Source organism: Hyperoodon ampullatus (assembly GCF_949752795.1).
Source record: "Hyperoodon ampullatus genome assembly, chromosome: 4".
In the NCBI taxonomy this organism is placed as follows: Eukaryota; Metazoa; Chordata; class Mammalia; order Artiodactyla; family Ziphiidae; genus Hyperoodon; species Hyperoodon ampullatus.
This window is the reverse complement of record NC_136917.1, coordinates 69,193,803-69,211,016: the sequence shown is the minus strand read 5'-3', so window position 1 is coordinate 69,211,016 and position 17,214 is coordinate 69,193,803. Positions and strand designations below refer to the sequence as shown.

The window sequence follows — 17,214 nt, the reverse complement described above, 5'->3', positions numbered from 1 at the left end:
ATCTTTCAAATGACAGTATTTTAGTTTTGTGTAAGCTTTCAAAAACTTTTTTATTCCAGGTTTCATTATTCACATTAATAGAAATCATACATCTTTAAAATATCTTTACTGAAGTAGAATACTACAATTTGTATAATTTGAGAGTTACAGAAATACTGTGCTGTTGGCTGACAGTGAAGAACCTCTTTGTGAATTATCTTAGCCTATTTCTGTCCTTTTCCTAAGATAGTTCCCATTTACTCCCTGTTGTGTTAAGTAATGGCAGGCCTTATTTAATTTTTTAAAAATTTGAATTCCCTACTGTATTTCTATTATTTTACTGGTGCTAAACTTAGACTTCTCTTTTGGTTTTGTGTGTGTCCTGGTAACCAGAATGTGGGATTTGGAATCAGTCCTAAGTTTAAATGCTAGCGTTGCTACTTCCTTATTATGGATTTTGGACCAATCAAGTTATTTAACTTCTCAGAAACTCAGTTTCTTCAACCCTTAAAGGTTGTAGGGAGACAGTGTTTGCCAACTTATTTTTATAGGAACCTCTTTCTTCAAAGAAAGCTTAAGCAAAAGCCCATTGACTGTGTCGATTGTGGAGCTGCTTTGTTAAAGTAGAGGTGGGGGACTCAGTGCTGTCACTGGGCCCTTTCTGTTCTGTGTTTTTTAAAACGTGACAAGCACATGGTTAAGAATAGCCTAGGCTATCCTCAGGAATAATAAGGGGTGGGAGTGGGATTGCTTTGCCAGATATAAAGCCTTATTAGCATAAAACTATAGTGATTAAGACATTGTGGTATTGAAGTAGAGACAGACAATTCAACTGAGTAGAAATAGAGCCACTCATATAGGAAATTTAATACATGACAGAGGTGACATTGAAAAGATGAGCTGGGATAATTGATTATTTATGTGAAAAAAATATATAACACATCCTTATAAAGACCAAACAACAAAAAATTTCCAGATAGATTTAAGACCTAAACATGAAAGGCAAAATTTGTAAGCTTTTAGAAGAAAATAGAGAATGATTTTATGATCTTGGACTAGGGAAGAAGTTTTTAAATGAGACACAAAAAGTTGAATTATGAAGAAGAAACCAATTATTTTTTAGTTAACATGTATAAAACTGTGCTTCTAAAGAAAGCATGAAAACAAAAAATGAAGCCACAGACCTAAAGAAGATAATGTTACCAGCAAAAGAATATGGTCCACAATATATAAAGAAATACTAAATCTATAAGAGAAAAAAAGAATAGCAAAAGACATGCAAAGAAGAGGAAACCTAAATGACAGAAGTAAAAATTAAAACCACAGTACAGCTTTATTCCATACCCGTCAGATTGATCAGAATCAGGTCTGCCAATACCAAGTGTTAGAAATGGTGTAGAGCACTTGGAAATCTTTGCACTGCTGTAGTAAATGTAGACTGGACAATCACTTGGGACAGCAACCTGGCAGTATTCTGCGTCTTTGAAAAGTGTGGATATCCTGAGACATTCCATTCTTAAGTGTATACCACAGAGAAATTTTACACATGTGAAGAAGGCTATGTGAAGTTTCATAGCACTATCATTTCTTACAGTGAAAAGGAAATTAAAGTAACTTCAATAGCCATTAATCACATTATTGAAAATTGTGGCATAATCATGCAGTGGAATTCCATATAGTGGTGAAAAGGTGCTATACATATCAATGAGGATAAACCTCAGACAGAAATGTTAAGGAAAATAGCAAGTTAAAATAAGAACATGAGTAATATGAAGATATTGTAAATTTTTAAAAATATGTAACTTAAAAATCCATACGTATATATGCCTAGATAACGGAATATATAGTAAAAATACAAGGAGATCTTGAAAAGGATACATTGGGTACTTGATATGTATTTGTGAAGTTTTTCTTAAGCTGAGTGGTGGATACATGATTATTTATTACTTTATTCGCTTTTGTAGATGAAACATATAAATATTTCAAATGGAATGCTACCCCTGGTCATAAGGTTGTTTCTAGTGGGTAAATCTTGCTTGCTTTTGTGCAGTTTATAGGAATATTTTGATAACTACTCTATGTATTTAATAAATGTTATGAAGGAAATGAAAATATTTACTTACAGCAATGGTTCTTAACTTCAGCTTGCATCAGAATCAGTGGTGGACTTGCTGAAACACAGACTGCTGGGCCCCATCTTTACAGTGATTCAGTAGGTCTAGGGTGACGCCCAAGAATTTGCACTTCTAACAAGTTTCCCAGTGATCACGCTGCTGCTGCTGGTCCAGTCCAGGCACTACACTTTGAGAACCACTGCCCTCGAGGGTTTCTGTGGTATAAATGATGATATCATAAATTGGCCAAGAGTTAGGAACCATCCTCCTTATCATTCTCCTCTACCTAACATACTCACCCCCCGTGGGTCATGACAGTTTCACCAGTGTGGGGCAAAGGGAGCATACATAGAACAGTGTCATTTTGCGACTGCCCTATAAACCTGACAAGTGCTATTCCCTTTACAAAGATGCCCAGGAGATGGTTTATTCCAGTGGCAGAGCTGTCTGAGGAACTGTTTAAAATATCCTTACAGATATGTGAATTGCCTCTTTAGAACTAATCACTGAAATTTTAGTGTAAGTTGCCACTGAGTGTATTTCTCTTTCCTTCGAACCTTCTCGAAACCTGTTACATAAAGTGGCAAATGCCTTTATGTCTGTTAGAGGTTTATAATCTTTGTCAAAATAGTTTTTTGTACGTTGATTTCTTTATACAGTGACTTATTTTATAGTTCTAGCGGTGCTGTTTTAGATGGGTTTGTTTTACTGTACTTTACATTCTGACTTCATTTTTTGTCCTTTCATTTGTCTAGTTATTAGTTATAATCATAAGCATTTATTTAGAGATTCACTGTTTTAAGGAGAGGTAGTCTTGTCAACAACTTGCTTATGGAGCACTTTGGCAGTAAGACATTAACACTGCTAACTCCTTTGTTTAAATGGATTTTTCTTTTCTTTTTTTTTTTTTAAGGCAGGGGCCAGTTGATTGTCAATCCAATTTTAAACATTCATTTTAAATTAGCAAAAAACTCTTGTTTTTACAAAAAATTCAGATTACATCATGATGCCCTTTAAATCAAGTAGATCTCATTTAGTCTTAGTGTAGCTATAACTATCTTTTTTCCTGAGCAAAGCTAGTCTAGAATTATCCTGTAATATATGCTGAGTGTTTCTGAAACCTTTCCGCTTCTTCGTTAGCCACATTTTGAGGTAAACAGCAATTTTTTTTTTAATTTTCTAAAAAAAATGTAGACCAAAATAACATTGCCAATAAGAGTATTTAAAATATAAATTATACCCAAGTCCTGTAGCCCCTTTCCAAATATATATACACACATATATTTAATGCCATGATATTAAATTAACTAATGATAATTTAAAGCCATCACTATTAGCTCAACCTTTAAAAACTAACCATCTAGGGCTTCCCTGATGGCACAGTGGTTGAGAGTCTGCCTGCCAATGCAGGGGATACGGGTTCGTGCCCCGGTCCAGGAAGATCCCACATGCCACGGAGCTGGGCTCGTGTGCCATGGCTGTTGAGCCTGCGCTCCGCAACAGGAGAGGCCACAACAGTGAGAGGCCCACATACCGCAAAAAAAAAACAAAAAAAAAAACTAACCATCTAGAACATGAAGCGAAAACTCTGCATTTTTGTTCAGTGATGCTTTTTTCAGCCAAAATTTTATTATACATTTCCATTGTCAACAACATTCTTTAATTAATGTAGCATTTAATGACTATTTTTAATGGATTTAGCATAATATGCTAAAGCAATTTCTTTTTTTTTAACATCTTTATTGGACTCTAATTGCTTTACAATGGTGTGTTAGTTTCTGCTTTATAACAAAGTGAATCAGCTATACATATACATATATCCCCATATCTCCTCCCTCTTGCGTCTCCCTCCCACTCTCCCTATCCAACCCCGCTAGGTGGTCACAAAGCACCAAGCTGATCTCCCTGTGCCATGCGGCTGCTTCCCACTCGCCATCTATTTTATGTTTGGTAGTGTATATATGTCCATGCCACTCTCTCACTTTGTCACAGCTTACCCTTCATCCTCCCCATAGCCTCAAGTCCATGCTCTAGTAGGTCTGTGTCTTTATTCCCGTCTTGCCCCTAGGTTCTTCATGAACTTTGTTTTTTTTTCCCTTAGATTCCATATATGTTAGCATACGGTATTTGTTTTTCTCTTTCTGACTTACTTCACTCTGTATGACAGACTCTAAGTCCATCCACCTCACTACAAATAACTCAGTTTCGTTTCTTTTTATGACTGAGTAATATTCCATTGTATATATGTGCCACATCTTCTTTATCCATTCGTCTGTCGATGGACACTTAGGTTGCTTCCACGTCCTGGCTATTGTAAATAGAGCTGCAATGAATATTGTGATACTTGACTCTTTCTGAATTATGGTTTTCTCAGGGTATATGCCTAGTAGTGGGATTGCTGGGACGTATTGTAGTTCTATTTTTAGTTTTTTAAGGAACCTCCATACTGTTCTCCATAGTGGCTGTATCAATTTACATTCCCATTAACAGTGCAGGAGGGTTCCCTTTTCTCCACACCCTCTCCAGCATTTATTGTTTGTAGATTTTTTAATGATGGCCATTCTGACCGGTGTGAGGTGATACCTGATTGTAGTTTTGATTTGCATTTCTCTAATGATTAGTGATGTTGATAATCCTTTCATATGTTTGTTGGCGATCTGTATATCTTCTTTGGAGAAATGTCTATTTAGGTCTTCTGCCCGTTTTTGGATTGGGTTGTTTGTTTTTTTGATATGGAGCTGCATGAGCTGCTTGTAAATTTTGGAGATTAATCCTTTGTCAGTTGCTTCATTTGCAAATATTTTCTCCCATTCTGAGGGTGGTCTTTCCGTCTTGTTTATGGTTTCCTTTGCTGTGCAAAAGCTTTTAAGTTTCATTAGATCCCATTTGTTTATTTTTTTGTTTTTATTTCCATTTCTCTAGGAGGTGAGTCAAAAAGGATCTTGTTGTGATTTATGTCATAGAGTGTTCTGCCTATGTTTTCCTCTAAGAGTTTTATAGTATCTGGCCTTACATTTAGGTCTTTAGTCCATTTTGAGTTTATTTTTGTGTATGGTGTTAGGGAGTGTTCTAATTTCATTCTTTTACATGTAGCTGTCCAGTTTTCCCAGCACCACTTATTGAAGAGGCTGTCTTTTCGCCACTGAATATTCTTGCCTCCTTTATCAAAAATAAGGTGACCATATGTGCGTGGGTTTATCTCTGGGCTTTCTATCCTGTTCCATTGATCTATATTTCTGTTTTTGTGCCAGTACCATACTGTCTTGATTACTGTTGCTTTGTAAAATAGTCTGAAGTCAGGGAGCCTGATTCCTCCAGCTCCATTTTTCTTTCTCAAGATTGCTTTGGCTATTCAGGGTCTTTTCTGTTTCCATATAAATTGTGAAATTTTTTGTTCTAGTTCTGTGAAAAATGCCAGTGGTAGCTTGATAGGGATTGCATTGAATCTGTAGATTGCTTTGGGTATTAGAGTCATTTTTCACCATGTTGATTCTTCCAATCCAAGAACATGGTATATCTCTCCATCTGTTTGTCTTATCTTTAATTTCTTTCATCATTGTGTTATAGTTTTCTGCATACAGGTCTTTTGTTCTTAGGTAAGTTTATTCCTTGGTATTTTATTCTTTTTGTTGCAGTGGTAAATGGGAGTGTTTCCTTAATTTCTCTTTCAGATTTTTCATCATTAGTGTATAGAAATGCTAGAGATTTCTGTGCATTAATTTTGTATTCTGGTACTTTACCAAATTCATTGATTAGTTCTAGTAGTTTTCTGGTAGCATCTTTAGGATTCTCTATGTATAGTATCATGTCCTCTGCAAACAGTGACAGTTTTACTTCTTCTTTTTCGATTTGGATTCTTTTATTTCTTTTTTTTCTCTGATTGCTGTGGCTAAAACTTCCATACCTGTGTTGAATAATAATGGGAAGAGTGGACAACCTTGTCTTGTTCCTGATCTTAGAGGAAATGGTTTCAGTTTTTCACCATTGAGACCAATGTTGGCTGGGGGTTTGTCATATATGGCCTTTATTATGTTCAGGTAAGTTCCCTCTATGCTTACTGTCTGGAGGGTTTTTATCATAAATGAGTGTTGAATTTTGTAGAAAGCTTTTTCTGCATCTATTGAGATGATCATAGGGTTTTTATCCTTCAATTTGTTAATATGGTGTATCACATTGATTGATTTGCATATATTGAAGAATCCTTGCATTCCTGGGATAAATCCCACTTGATCATTGTGTATGATCCTTTTATTGTGCTGTCGGATTCTGTTTGCTAGTATTTTGTTGAAGATTTTTACATCTATGTTCATCAGTGATATTGGCCTGTAGTTTTCTTTCTTTGTGACATCTTTGTCTGGTTTTGGTATCAGGGTGAAGGTGGCCTCATAGTAAGAGTTTGGGAGTGTTTCTCCCTCTGCTATATTTTGGAAGAGTTTGAGAAGGAGAGGTTTTAGCTTTCTCTAAATATTTGATAGAATTAGCCTGTGAAGCTATCTTATCCTTGGCTTTTGTTTGTTGGAAGATTTTTAATCACAGTCTCAATTTCAGTGCTTGTGATTGGTCTGTTTATATTTTCTATTTCATCCTGGTTCAGTCTCGGAATGTTCTGCTTTCCTAAGAATTTGTCCATTTCTTCCAGGTTGTCCATTTTATTGGCATATAGTTGCTTGTCATAATCTCTCATGATCCTTTGTATTTCTGCAGTGTCAGTTGTTACTTTTCCTTTTTCATTTCTAGTTCTATTGATTTGAGTCTTCCCCCTGTTTTTCTTGATGAGTCTGGCTAATGGTTTATCAATTTTGTTTATCTTCTCAGACAACCAGCTTTTAGTTTTATTGATCTTTGCTTTTGTTTCCTTCATTTCTTGTTAGTAATTCTTAAATACGAATCTCATGGCAGTACTTAACTAAATTAGATAACCATGATGTTTGGAAATGTTTTTACTTAATAGTCATGACAGAAATAAAAAGCCACATACTATTGGGGAAAGAGTTGTTCTTTCTGCTACAATAAAAAATGGTTATGATGATACACACACAGAAAAATATTATAATAAACTAAATGCCTTTCTTGTCAGCAAGTTCTGGTGGAAGATTCACAGAAAACATTGCTAACGATTCAAAAAAACAACAAAGTGAGAATGTTTTGATTGAAAGTGAAGCTATTTGTAATAAGCTTCAGATGACTGCATTTTGCTTTATCAGTTTCAATTATGGAAGTCCACGAAGAAATGATTTTCTATGAGCCAAAAGGAATATGTTCCAGAGAAGACATATTTTCAGTAATGTTATTTCTTTAAAACACATGATGTTTTATGGAAACTGAAAACATTACTTCTAACTGAATAGGTACTTTGATTAGAATTTACAAAGGGTTTAGGATGACTGATAGATGTGAAATTTCTTTACTCAGTCATTCAAGGGAAAGTTATTACGATAGTGAAGTTGAAAACAGAAGTGCACAGAGTACCTCAGAATGTTACTGTTAATTTTATAAAAATAAAACCTTTTAATTATAATAAGATTGTGACCAAAGTTTGTGATGAGGAAGGGAGTAACTCTGACAGTATTTTGTTCCATCAAGAAGTTGCTGGTCATCTTGTAGCTTACTTCATTAAAAAACAATAAAACTTGAAGATATTTCTTGGTTTTCTTTTACCAAAAAAAACCCAAAAAAATCAAAATTATGTTGTGTGGTTAGTGACTACCTTGCTATGTAACAGTTTTTAAAATAAAAATAAATATTCTTTATCTGTCTCCTGAGGGCAAAGCATTGTTTATAGTAGAGTGAAAAAAAATCTTATTTTTTGAAAGAAACTTGTGCATGGATAGAATATTTTGAAAATGAATGTAAACTTACATGGTTAGGCTTATTTCTTTTGTTCCCGAGTCTTTACAACAGTGTCTGGCACATGGTCAGCACTTGGTAAGTACTTGAATTAATTTAATCTTTCACAAAAAATGATTTAAGTATATCACCTATAAAAACTTAAGTGTGACCTCATGGCACATAAAATATTAATTCAAAATGGATCTAAGATCTAAATATAAGGGCTAAAACCATAAATCTCTTCAAAGAAAACATAGAGGTAAATCTTCATGACCTTGAATTTGGCAATGGATTCTTAGATATGGCACCAAAAGCACAAGCAACAAAACAAAAAAGTAAACAAATTCGACTTCATCACAATTAAAAACTTTTGTGCATCTAAGGACATTATCAAGAAAATGAAAAGACAGTCTACAGAGTGGAAGAAAATCTTTTTACATCATATATCTGATAAGGTTTAATATCCAAAATATATGTAGAATTCCTAAAGCAGCAACAAAAAGACAACCCAATTAAAAAATTGGCTAATAACTTGAATAAACATTTCTCCAAAGAAGAAATAAAGATAACTAATAAGCACATGAAAAAATGCTCAGTATCATTAGTCATTAGAGCATTGCAAATCAAAGCTACAGTGAGATACCATTTTACACTACTAGCATGTGTGTAATTAAGTAAACAAACAAACAGGAACAAGTGTTGCTGAGGATGTGGAGAAATTGGAACCTTTGCATTGCTGGTGGGAGTGTGAAATGATACAGCTGCTGTGGGAGACAGCTTAGTGGTTCCTCAAAAGTCTAAACAAGGAATTACTGTATATCCAGCAAGTCTACTCCTAGGCATATATCCAAAGAAATTAAAAGCTGGGAGTCACACAGATATTTGTAGGCCAGTGTTTGTTGCAGCATTATTCACAGTAGCCAAAAGATAGTAACAACCTAAGCATGTATCAACAGATGAATGGATAGACAAAATGTGGTATACACATAGAATGAAATATTATTCAGCCATAAAAAGGAAAGAAGTTCTGATAGATGCTGTAACATGGATGAACCTGGAAGACATTATGCTAAATGAAATAAGCCAGACACAAGGGACAAATATTGTGTGATTCCATTTATAGGAAATATCTAGGATAAGCAAACTCATAGAGACAAAAGTAGATTAGGTGTTACCAGGGCCTGGAGGGAGGAAAGAATAGGTAGTTATTACTTAGTGTTTACAGAATTTCTCTTTAGGGTGATGAGAAACTTTTGGAAATAGTGGGGTTGGTTGTACAACATTGTGAATGTAATTAATGCCATTGAATTGTACATCTTAAAATGGCTAAAATGGCAAACTGTTTTATTTATCTTTTACCATTAAAAAAAAAACTTACGTGTGTACCCAACTTTGGGAATAGAATTTTTAGTGTGTTTAAAATATTACAAAAGAGGACTTCCCTGGTGGTACAGTGGTTAAGAATCCGCCTGCCAGTGCAGGGGACGTAGGTTCAAGCCCTGGTCCGGGAAGATCACACATGCCACAGAGCAACTAAGCCCATGTGCCACAACTACAGAGCCTGCGCTCTAGAGCCTGCACTCTAGAGCCCGAGAGCCACAACTACTAAGCCTGCGTGCCACAACTACTGAAGCCCGTGCGCCTAGAGCCCACACTCCACAACAAGAGAAGCCACCGCGGTGAGAAGCCTGCTCACCACAATGAAGAGTAGCCCCCACTCGCTGCAACTAAAGAAAGCCCGTGCGAGCAACAAAGATACAATGCAGCCAAAAATTAATTAATTAATTAAAAATTACAAAAGAAGAAATTAATTGGATCTGGGAGCATATTTGTATAAGCATATTGAATTGCAACTCTACATGAAGTTGCAAGAAAAACTGATGGAATTCTGAACTGTAGCCAATAACACATGTATTCAATTTGGACTTATGCTTCTAGGTTTTAATGGCAAAATATGCAACTGGGAATACCACTGTATGGTTATGATTTTTATGAAAGGTTAAGTATATTCCATCATCTTTCCCTTCCTAAAAATGAAAATTCTGATAAATCATAAAAGTACAAAATATACATTTAGAACTTTTCAAGTGTTTAATTTTATCTTCTGTTTTTGTGTATGTTTAATCATAAGTAATATGATTAATGTATATATAATTTATAAATATGCATGTATTGGATGCTCAACGATTTTTGCTGATAAGGGTACACAATTTTATAATGTTTAGGGACTTCCCTGGTGGCACAGTGGTTAAGAATCCGCCTGCTAATGCAGGGGACACGGGTTTGATCCCTGGTCTGGGGAGATCCCACATGCCATGGAGCAACTAAGCCCGTGTGCCACAACTACTGAGCCTGTGTTCTAGAGCCCACGAGCCACAACTACTAAAACCCACGCGCCTAGAGCCCATGCTCCGCAACAAGAGAAGCCCCCACACCCCAACGAAGAGTAGCCCCCTCTCGCTGCAACTAGAGGACGTGCGTAGCAACGAAGACTCAACACAGCCAAAAATAAATAAATTAAATAAATAAATAAATTTATAAAAACACATTAAAAATAAAAATGTTTAGAGGCTGTCCATTAGGAGAATATTGTCATTTAAAAAGCATTTTGTGAGTGGCATATGTTTAAAGTTGTATTTTTTCTGTGTTTTAGGCTGCTGGTCTTGGGCGTATGAAACCAAACACACTTGTCCTTGGATTTAAGAAAGATTGGTTGCAAGCAGATATGAGGGATGTGGATATGTATATAAACTTATTTCAGTAAGTATCCTTTTAATTCAGTAACTTAGTTGATTCAGAAAATATTAATTTTGAAAACTTACACTGGTTTTTGAAGTCTGTTTCTCATAGTCTCTTCTAGTAGAAGCATAAGAATGAAAATAATCATTTGGAAGTTATTTACATTTCTTTTTTTAAAATGCACTTATATGTTTGCTTTTCCACCCCCTTGAAGTATTAAGTTCTGAGTTTACTATTCACTTTTCAGTGGTATTTCCAATGATGTTTATAAGACAGCTTAGTTTTGATTTACATCACTTTAATTTCCTTCTTACAGGTTGTCTAATGAGTTCTTATCCTTTTGTTACTTTGTCTTTCTGATTTTAATCTATCCATGTTATTTTTGGATACATATCTGTTTAATCTATTACAAAGGTATTTTGGGACTGAGTTATTTAATAAAAAGAATAAAGTTTCTATTTTTGTCATATTTTGTTTTTAATCTTGAAAAGTACTTTTTCTAGTATTCCTAGTATTTATTTAGCAAATCTCTTTATCTCATTCACACTGTTTTATAGAGGATAAGGATTCCCTCTTAGTACCTCAGACTTGATTGAAGAGTAGTCTTTTTCTTGTCATAGATGCTGATGAAATAGAACTGTTCACTCCTCAAAGTATTTCTTTATAAAAATTGTCATTTTAAAAAAATTTATATTTGGCAAAATAACTCTAGTACCAGATTCAAATCCTACTTCTCTGTGAATTTTTATCTGTTCATCCTTAACTCACTGGAGTTATTTCCCTTCCTGGAGCTCCTACTGTATCTATTGGTAGAACCATATAATTATTTGCCTGTATCACATATAATGCTTTGTTTTCATAGCTACCTTGAAACATCTTTGTGGAAGTAACCAGATCTCATACTTTACTTTCATAAATCTCTTTATATTCATTAGTAAAATATATGATAGTTAAGATTCCCCAAGTAATTGTTAAATGGTTTTAGTGAAATTCAAGCTCTGCTGGTTTGTCAGAGGTTGTAACTGGTCTTTGGCTTTGGGTTTGTTAACTTTTTCATAAACAGCACTTCACTCTCCCTTTCTAATTCTGTAGTCTGTACTTTGTATGCATGGGGATTAGGGAAAGAAGGAGACTGTGAAAGAAAGACTACATCATGTGGGCCTTGAGCCAAAGAGTATGCTTTTTCTCTTTGAAGATGTAAGACCAGTGAGATGGAGTAATTATCCTAGAAAATAGAAAAAGTGACATTTTTGCAAATAATTCATTATTAGTTGTAGTTTGTCATAATGGGAGCGCTGAAAGGAGTCTTTTCTGACACTGATCTTTTAGGAACTGAAGTGAATGTTTGCTCTGAGAGTCAAGTATTAATCCAAGTATTATATGTCAAGCAGTAGTTTAAAGATAGGTAAAATATTGCTCTCTGGTTTCTGGAACCATAGACGTTGATGGCTATTTTAAAGCAGTGATACTGCTTACTCTTTTATCTTGTGACACTTACGTTCTGGTTGTGATTTTAAATACCTTGAACAGTTGAGGTATACTTTATTTACTATGTATGTATTAACAGTATGGAGGGTCTGAAACTGCAAATCAACTTCTATAGCTTAAAGAAATTATATAGATTATAGAAATTTCTATACCTTATAGCAAAAACATTTAGCTATTTTAGTCTGAAGTAGACTAAGAGCTATATTCATTGGATTTTCTTTAAGGAAACTGATTTTGATTCAATAACTTTATTAAGTATTTTTTAAAATACTTGTAGTTATTTCTTCTCTAATAGTCAATTAGATCTTTCACAGTACAGCAGAGGAAGGTTAACATGTCTATTAATTTTTTCTCCAGTGAATCTCTCTTGACCTTGGTTAAAATTCAACAGAAGGATCAGGCCAAAATTGTCTCCCTGTGATTTAAAACAATGACAAAAGACCTTTTACAATGACATATTATACCGTGAACACATTCTTCTATTTATCGATAGGAGCAAAAACTTGATCATTTTATTAGTTTTTAGCTTTTTCTTTTTATATGCCTAGCTATAGGTTAATGTATCATTTTTATATGCATATAATGAATATTGATTACTTGTATAATGAGAAATAATAATTAAGGATAAAATCTAAGCCTGTTGCCACTCCAGGGAACAACCTGGAGTTTTACAACTGGAAATTCTTTCAGTAGATTTAAGAACTTAGGTCTACATGATTTATGATCTTAACTAAAGTTTCTGGAATTTAAGTCTGGTTTTAGAGTTGTCTTCAAAGTTTTAATGTATTTTACCTGTGTATAAGATGTTCCTGTTTGTGTTTTAAAAAATTAAAAGGGCATATGAATACGTCTGCAAATGCATATATAACCTTAGGACTACTTTTTAAACCTGTTTTGTAAAAATTTTTGAATTACTTGAAAAGCGCCCTTCTTTCATAAATGATAAGTGATCCCTTCCCTTCATATTCTACAACCTGCTCTCATTCTCAGAACCTGTCTTGTTTGTCTTCATGTATTTGTCTTGGCTTTAAAGGTATAAGCCTACATTACCTATGATGGGATTATTGAAAGTTGTTTTTCCATAATTTTGGTTCGTTTCTGATAGATAAAACTACAGTTACTGCTTTAAACAGCTGCTGTAGGTAGAATATCGCTACTATAAAGATCTACACTGAAGTAGGTTTTAGCGGTATTACAGAAAAGGGGAAAAGAAATGGTGTAGGATTTGAAACTAACATATGGATGTCACTGTAATTTTTTAAAGCATATTATAAGAATCAGATACTTAAAGCTGAAAGTAAATTTAGAGATCTACTATTGCCTTCATTTTATAGAGGAGATAAATTTTTGTGATTTAAAAAATTTTTTTATAATATTTTTCTTGTTACAGTGACGCCTTTGATATACAATATGGAGTAGTAGTTATCCGCCTAAAAGAGGGTCTGGATATATCTCATCTTCAAGGACAAGGTAAATCTTGTTTGAAATACATTTTTTATCTTAAAAATATAAATTACTTTGTTAGAAAATTATATATAATTCTACAAATTCTTTAATAATTTTAATATTTACTATCTAATATGTGTCATATACTTATTGTATGGCATTTTAAGATCAGATCTGATTGGCTCTACCAAAGTTTGTATTTTCTCTTTGTACCAACCTGAATGGTGGCTAGTAATTATTAATAGAATAAAATTCAATTCAAATCATAAGTTTAAGAGAAACAAACATTAGTTATGATTGTAGTTTGGCCAAAGTTATAAAAATACATGATAAATAAAATAATCAGAGGAAAACATTTTAGACATTTTCATGTTTATGGAAGATATACTTTGTACATAGAGGCATATTAATAATGAAAAACTAAACTTTGTTATATCATTTACTCTTTCTTCAGAAAAGACTCTATAAGTATATTTTTTAACTTTCTCATTTTGAAGTAATTATAGATTCACAAAAATTTGTGTACCCTTCCTCCAGTTTCCCCCACTGGTAACATCATATTTATAGTTCTGTATCAAAACCAGGAAATTGACAGTGGGACAATTTATATACCTTATTCAGATTTCACCAGTTTTACATACACTTGTGTGTACAAATGTGCACACAAGCACATGTGTGTGGTTCTGTTTCACTTGTCACATATGTTGTTTCATGTAAGATACAGAGCTGTTCCATCACCACAAAGATCTCCCTTGTGCTACTGCATTATAGCTTCCATTCATACCCTTTCCCTGTTCTCTAGCCCCTGACACCCACTGATCTCCTCTCAAACTATATAATTTCTTAAGCTTTTAAAACTTTTTATTAAGCTTAAAACCTGTTAAAGTATACTTAGCACTTTTGCCAACTTTATGAAAACTATGGAAAAGTCCATACCCTCTAATGATTTCCTGGTAGCTTAAAAAATACTGTAAGTTTAAGAAAATATTTTATCCTTATCAATTAATTTAACCAGGTCATCAAAATTAGCTAAGGCTAAATAGCTGAGAGGCATATAATGAACTTTCCTCATCTGTTCATGTACTTAAACTGTTCTAATCCTCCCACTCCCCCCACCACTTTAAGGGTATTGTGCATTTCTGAAAGGAATGCTTTGAGGTCTTTATCCATGTAACACAAAAGTATGGCCTGCTGAAAATGCATTTTCTTACTCTGGAGTAGGCCTTGCAAAATACTATTTATTATGCTTGTTATGCTCTAACAGTAATTTTGGTTTAGGATACCTGTTAACTCTGCATAATTATTAGTAGTGTTCCCTTTCACTCTCAAAAACATCACAGTTTGGCTAATAAATGATATACTCTGTAATTTGCTGAGATTTAAATGTGATTGGAAGTTCAAGAAGATATTTTCAAGTGTTTATAATCATAAGAATTGGTTTGAAAGCCTCCTTATTCATCATTAAGATTTGGAGACAGGAATTTGCTTTAGCACAGGGCTTAAGAGCATAGGCTGTAGAGTCAGATATGCTTTAAAAATTCCAGCTTTTTCTCTTAGTAGTTTTGTAGCTGGGGCAAATTTGTTGACTTCCAAGCCTCAGTTTCCTCATCTTTATTCATAGGGCTATTGTGAAGATACTGTCTGTGAAGCTCTTAGCATAGTGCTGGCACCGAGGCTTATATACTTTCTATTGTTATTTCTCTTAATATACACATATCAGTGATGAGGATTATGGATAGAAGATCAATTTCATATTATGTTTGTCTTTATGATGAATCTTTCTTATTGTGGAAGCTAAACGTTTACTAACTCCTTCCCAAAAAACAAAAACTGAAGAAAGTGCTTTAAAAATAGAGACGGCACTTTCACCATGAGCTTAGGAAAGAACTCTATCCCCTAGTTTTGGCTCTATAGTCATGGGTATAATTTTTCACTGTTGTCTGTCATCTTATATGTATATGAACATTTGTCACATTCTACATTTTTTACATGTGTAAATGACTTTTAGAGTGGAGTTGGTTCACATTTTATACATCATTCTTTTGTCCACCAGATTCTTATGTTCTGTACATCTCACTCATTACTGATTCCCCATCACCTAATTCTAATGTCTGACAGTTAGTTGTGGCTAAAGATATTTAGTTGAATAGTCATTTCAAAATTGATTGTCACATTTGTTTATAATAAGAAATTATTCATTATAAACTTACTTACCATTATGATTATAAACTTTGCTTAAAATTGTCATTTAATTGCTATTATACCATGATGTCCTCTTGTTAAAAGATTCAATGTTATCAAAAGATAACATTTTGAATACTTTATGTCTACAGAAGAATTACTGTCATCACAAGAGAAATCTCCTGGTGTCAAGGATGTGGTACTAAGTGTGGAGTATAGTAAAAAATCAGATTTAGATACTTCTAAACCATCTAGTGAAAAATCCATTACACATAAAGGTAACTTTTATTCAAACAAGAAATTTTATTAATGGTAATGTTTTAATTTTGGAAGAAATTGTTTTTATTATATGGCATGTCTTACAAAGTAACCAGTTCTCAGACGTGTATTGTTCATTTCTAGTTGCTCAGGTAAAATTTATGCCTTTCAAAAATGGCTACAAATGATTATTTTTAAGGTACTAAGTAGATCATAGAACAGAAACCATGCCAGTTAATTAAACATGCTCTTGTATGTTTTTATTTATACTTAATTTTAATTTGAAGCATAGATTAATCTGAACTTGGAAAGAAACATGGTAGTTTTGGAGTAATGTGTGTTTAGCATATGGTAACACTGAAAGGAATGAGGTTTTTATAAAATAAGTTTACATAATTTTTTTTGTAAATCAAGATACTTCAATACCAGGGGTTTTGTTTATATGCTGAGATACTCAGAATATTTTTACATCTACTGTACCTGGTATTGTTCAGGTAAAACAATGTAGTAAAAAATCAAGTGTAATTTTATTCCTCAATGTAGTCTCCTCCCAAGAAATGAGCAATTTACGTTTGGCTGCTGAACTGTCGGGCCATAATTACAGAAATAAATACTCCTTGTGGCTAATGTGGTTTAAGCCACAAAAAGATTTCCAGATCTCCTGAGACTTTGGGATAATTTCATCCACAAATCTCTATGTCATGTTTATGAGAAGAGGAATGACTTCCAAATCTTACTCTCCCACCCTCACTCTCCTACCTCTGTTCAGTCTAGTATCTCCATCTGTCCTACTCCCAGCTGACATGCAACAAGAAAAATCTGCACTGTAAATCATCAAACCGTGTCATACTTTTGCTTCCTGTAAATAATTACCATTCTTTTTCTGAAATTGATAACCTTGGACAACTCCTCTCTCTGAAATCTCTAGATTATTTAGAAGCATTAATGTTGCTTTTTCTTTCCTCCTTATTTACCTTGTTTGCTTAGAGTAGTGGTAGTTGAGAGTTTAGTTGAGACCCATTTTCCATATCAATTCTTTGCTGGCTTGATTATAATCTTTTTTTTTTCTATTTCACCTCAAAATTCTATAAACTGGTTCTGATAACTCTTGTTATATTCCTGCATTTATTTTTAGTTTGTGGTATACATTCTTTCATTTCCTCTTATTTGTTGTCCTTTT

The 17,214-nt window shown here is 33.7% G+C and overlaps 1 protein-coding gene across 2 annotated transcripts in view; it reads left to right on the top strand.

The window, feature by feature from the left end:
- Window positions 1–17,214, top strand: part of SLC12A2 (solute carrier family 12 member 2) — a gene marked incomplete at its 3' end in the record, with an annotated part of 108,143 nt that overhangs the window by 78,315 nt on the left and 12,614 nt on the right. For both annotated transcript variants that reach the window (XM_079702156.1, XM_079702155.1), the window contains exons 18-20: window positions 10,576–10,682; window positions 13,540–13,619; window positions 15,929–16,054. In XM_079702156.1, coding sequence (XP_079558282.1) covers window positions 10,576–10,682; window positions 13,540–13,619; window positions 15,929–16,054 — 313 coding nt within the window. The remainder of the gene's footprint in view (window positions 1–10,575; window positions 10,683–13,539; window positions 13,620–15,928; window positions 16,055–17,214) is intronic.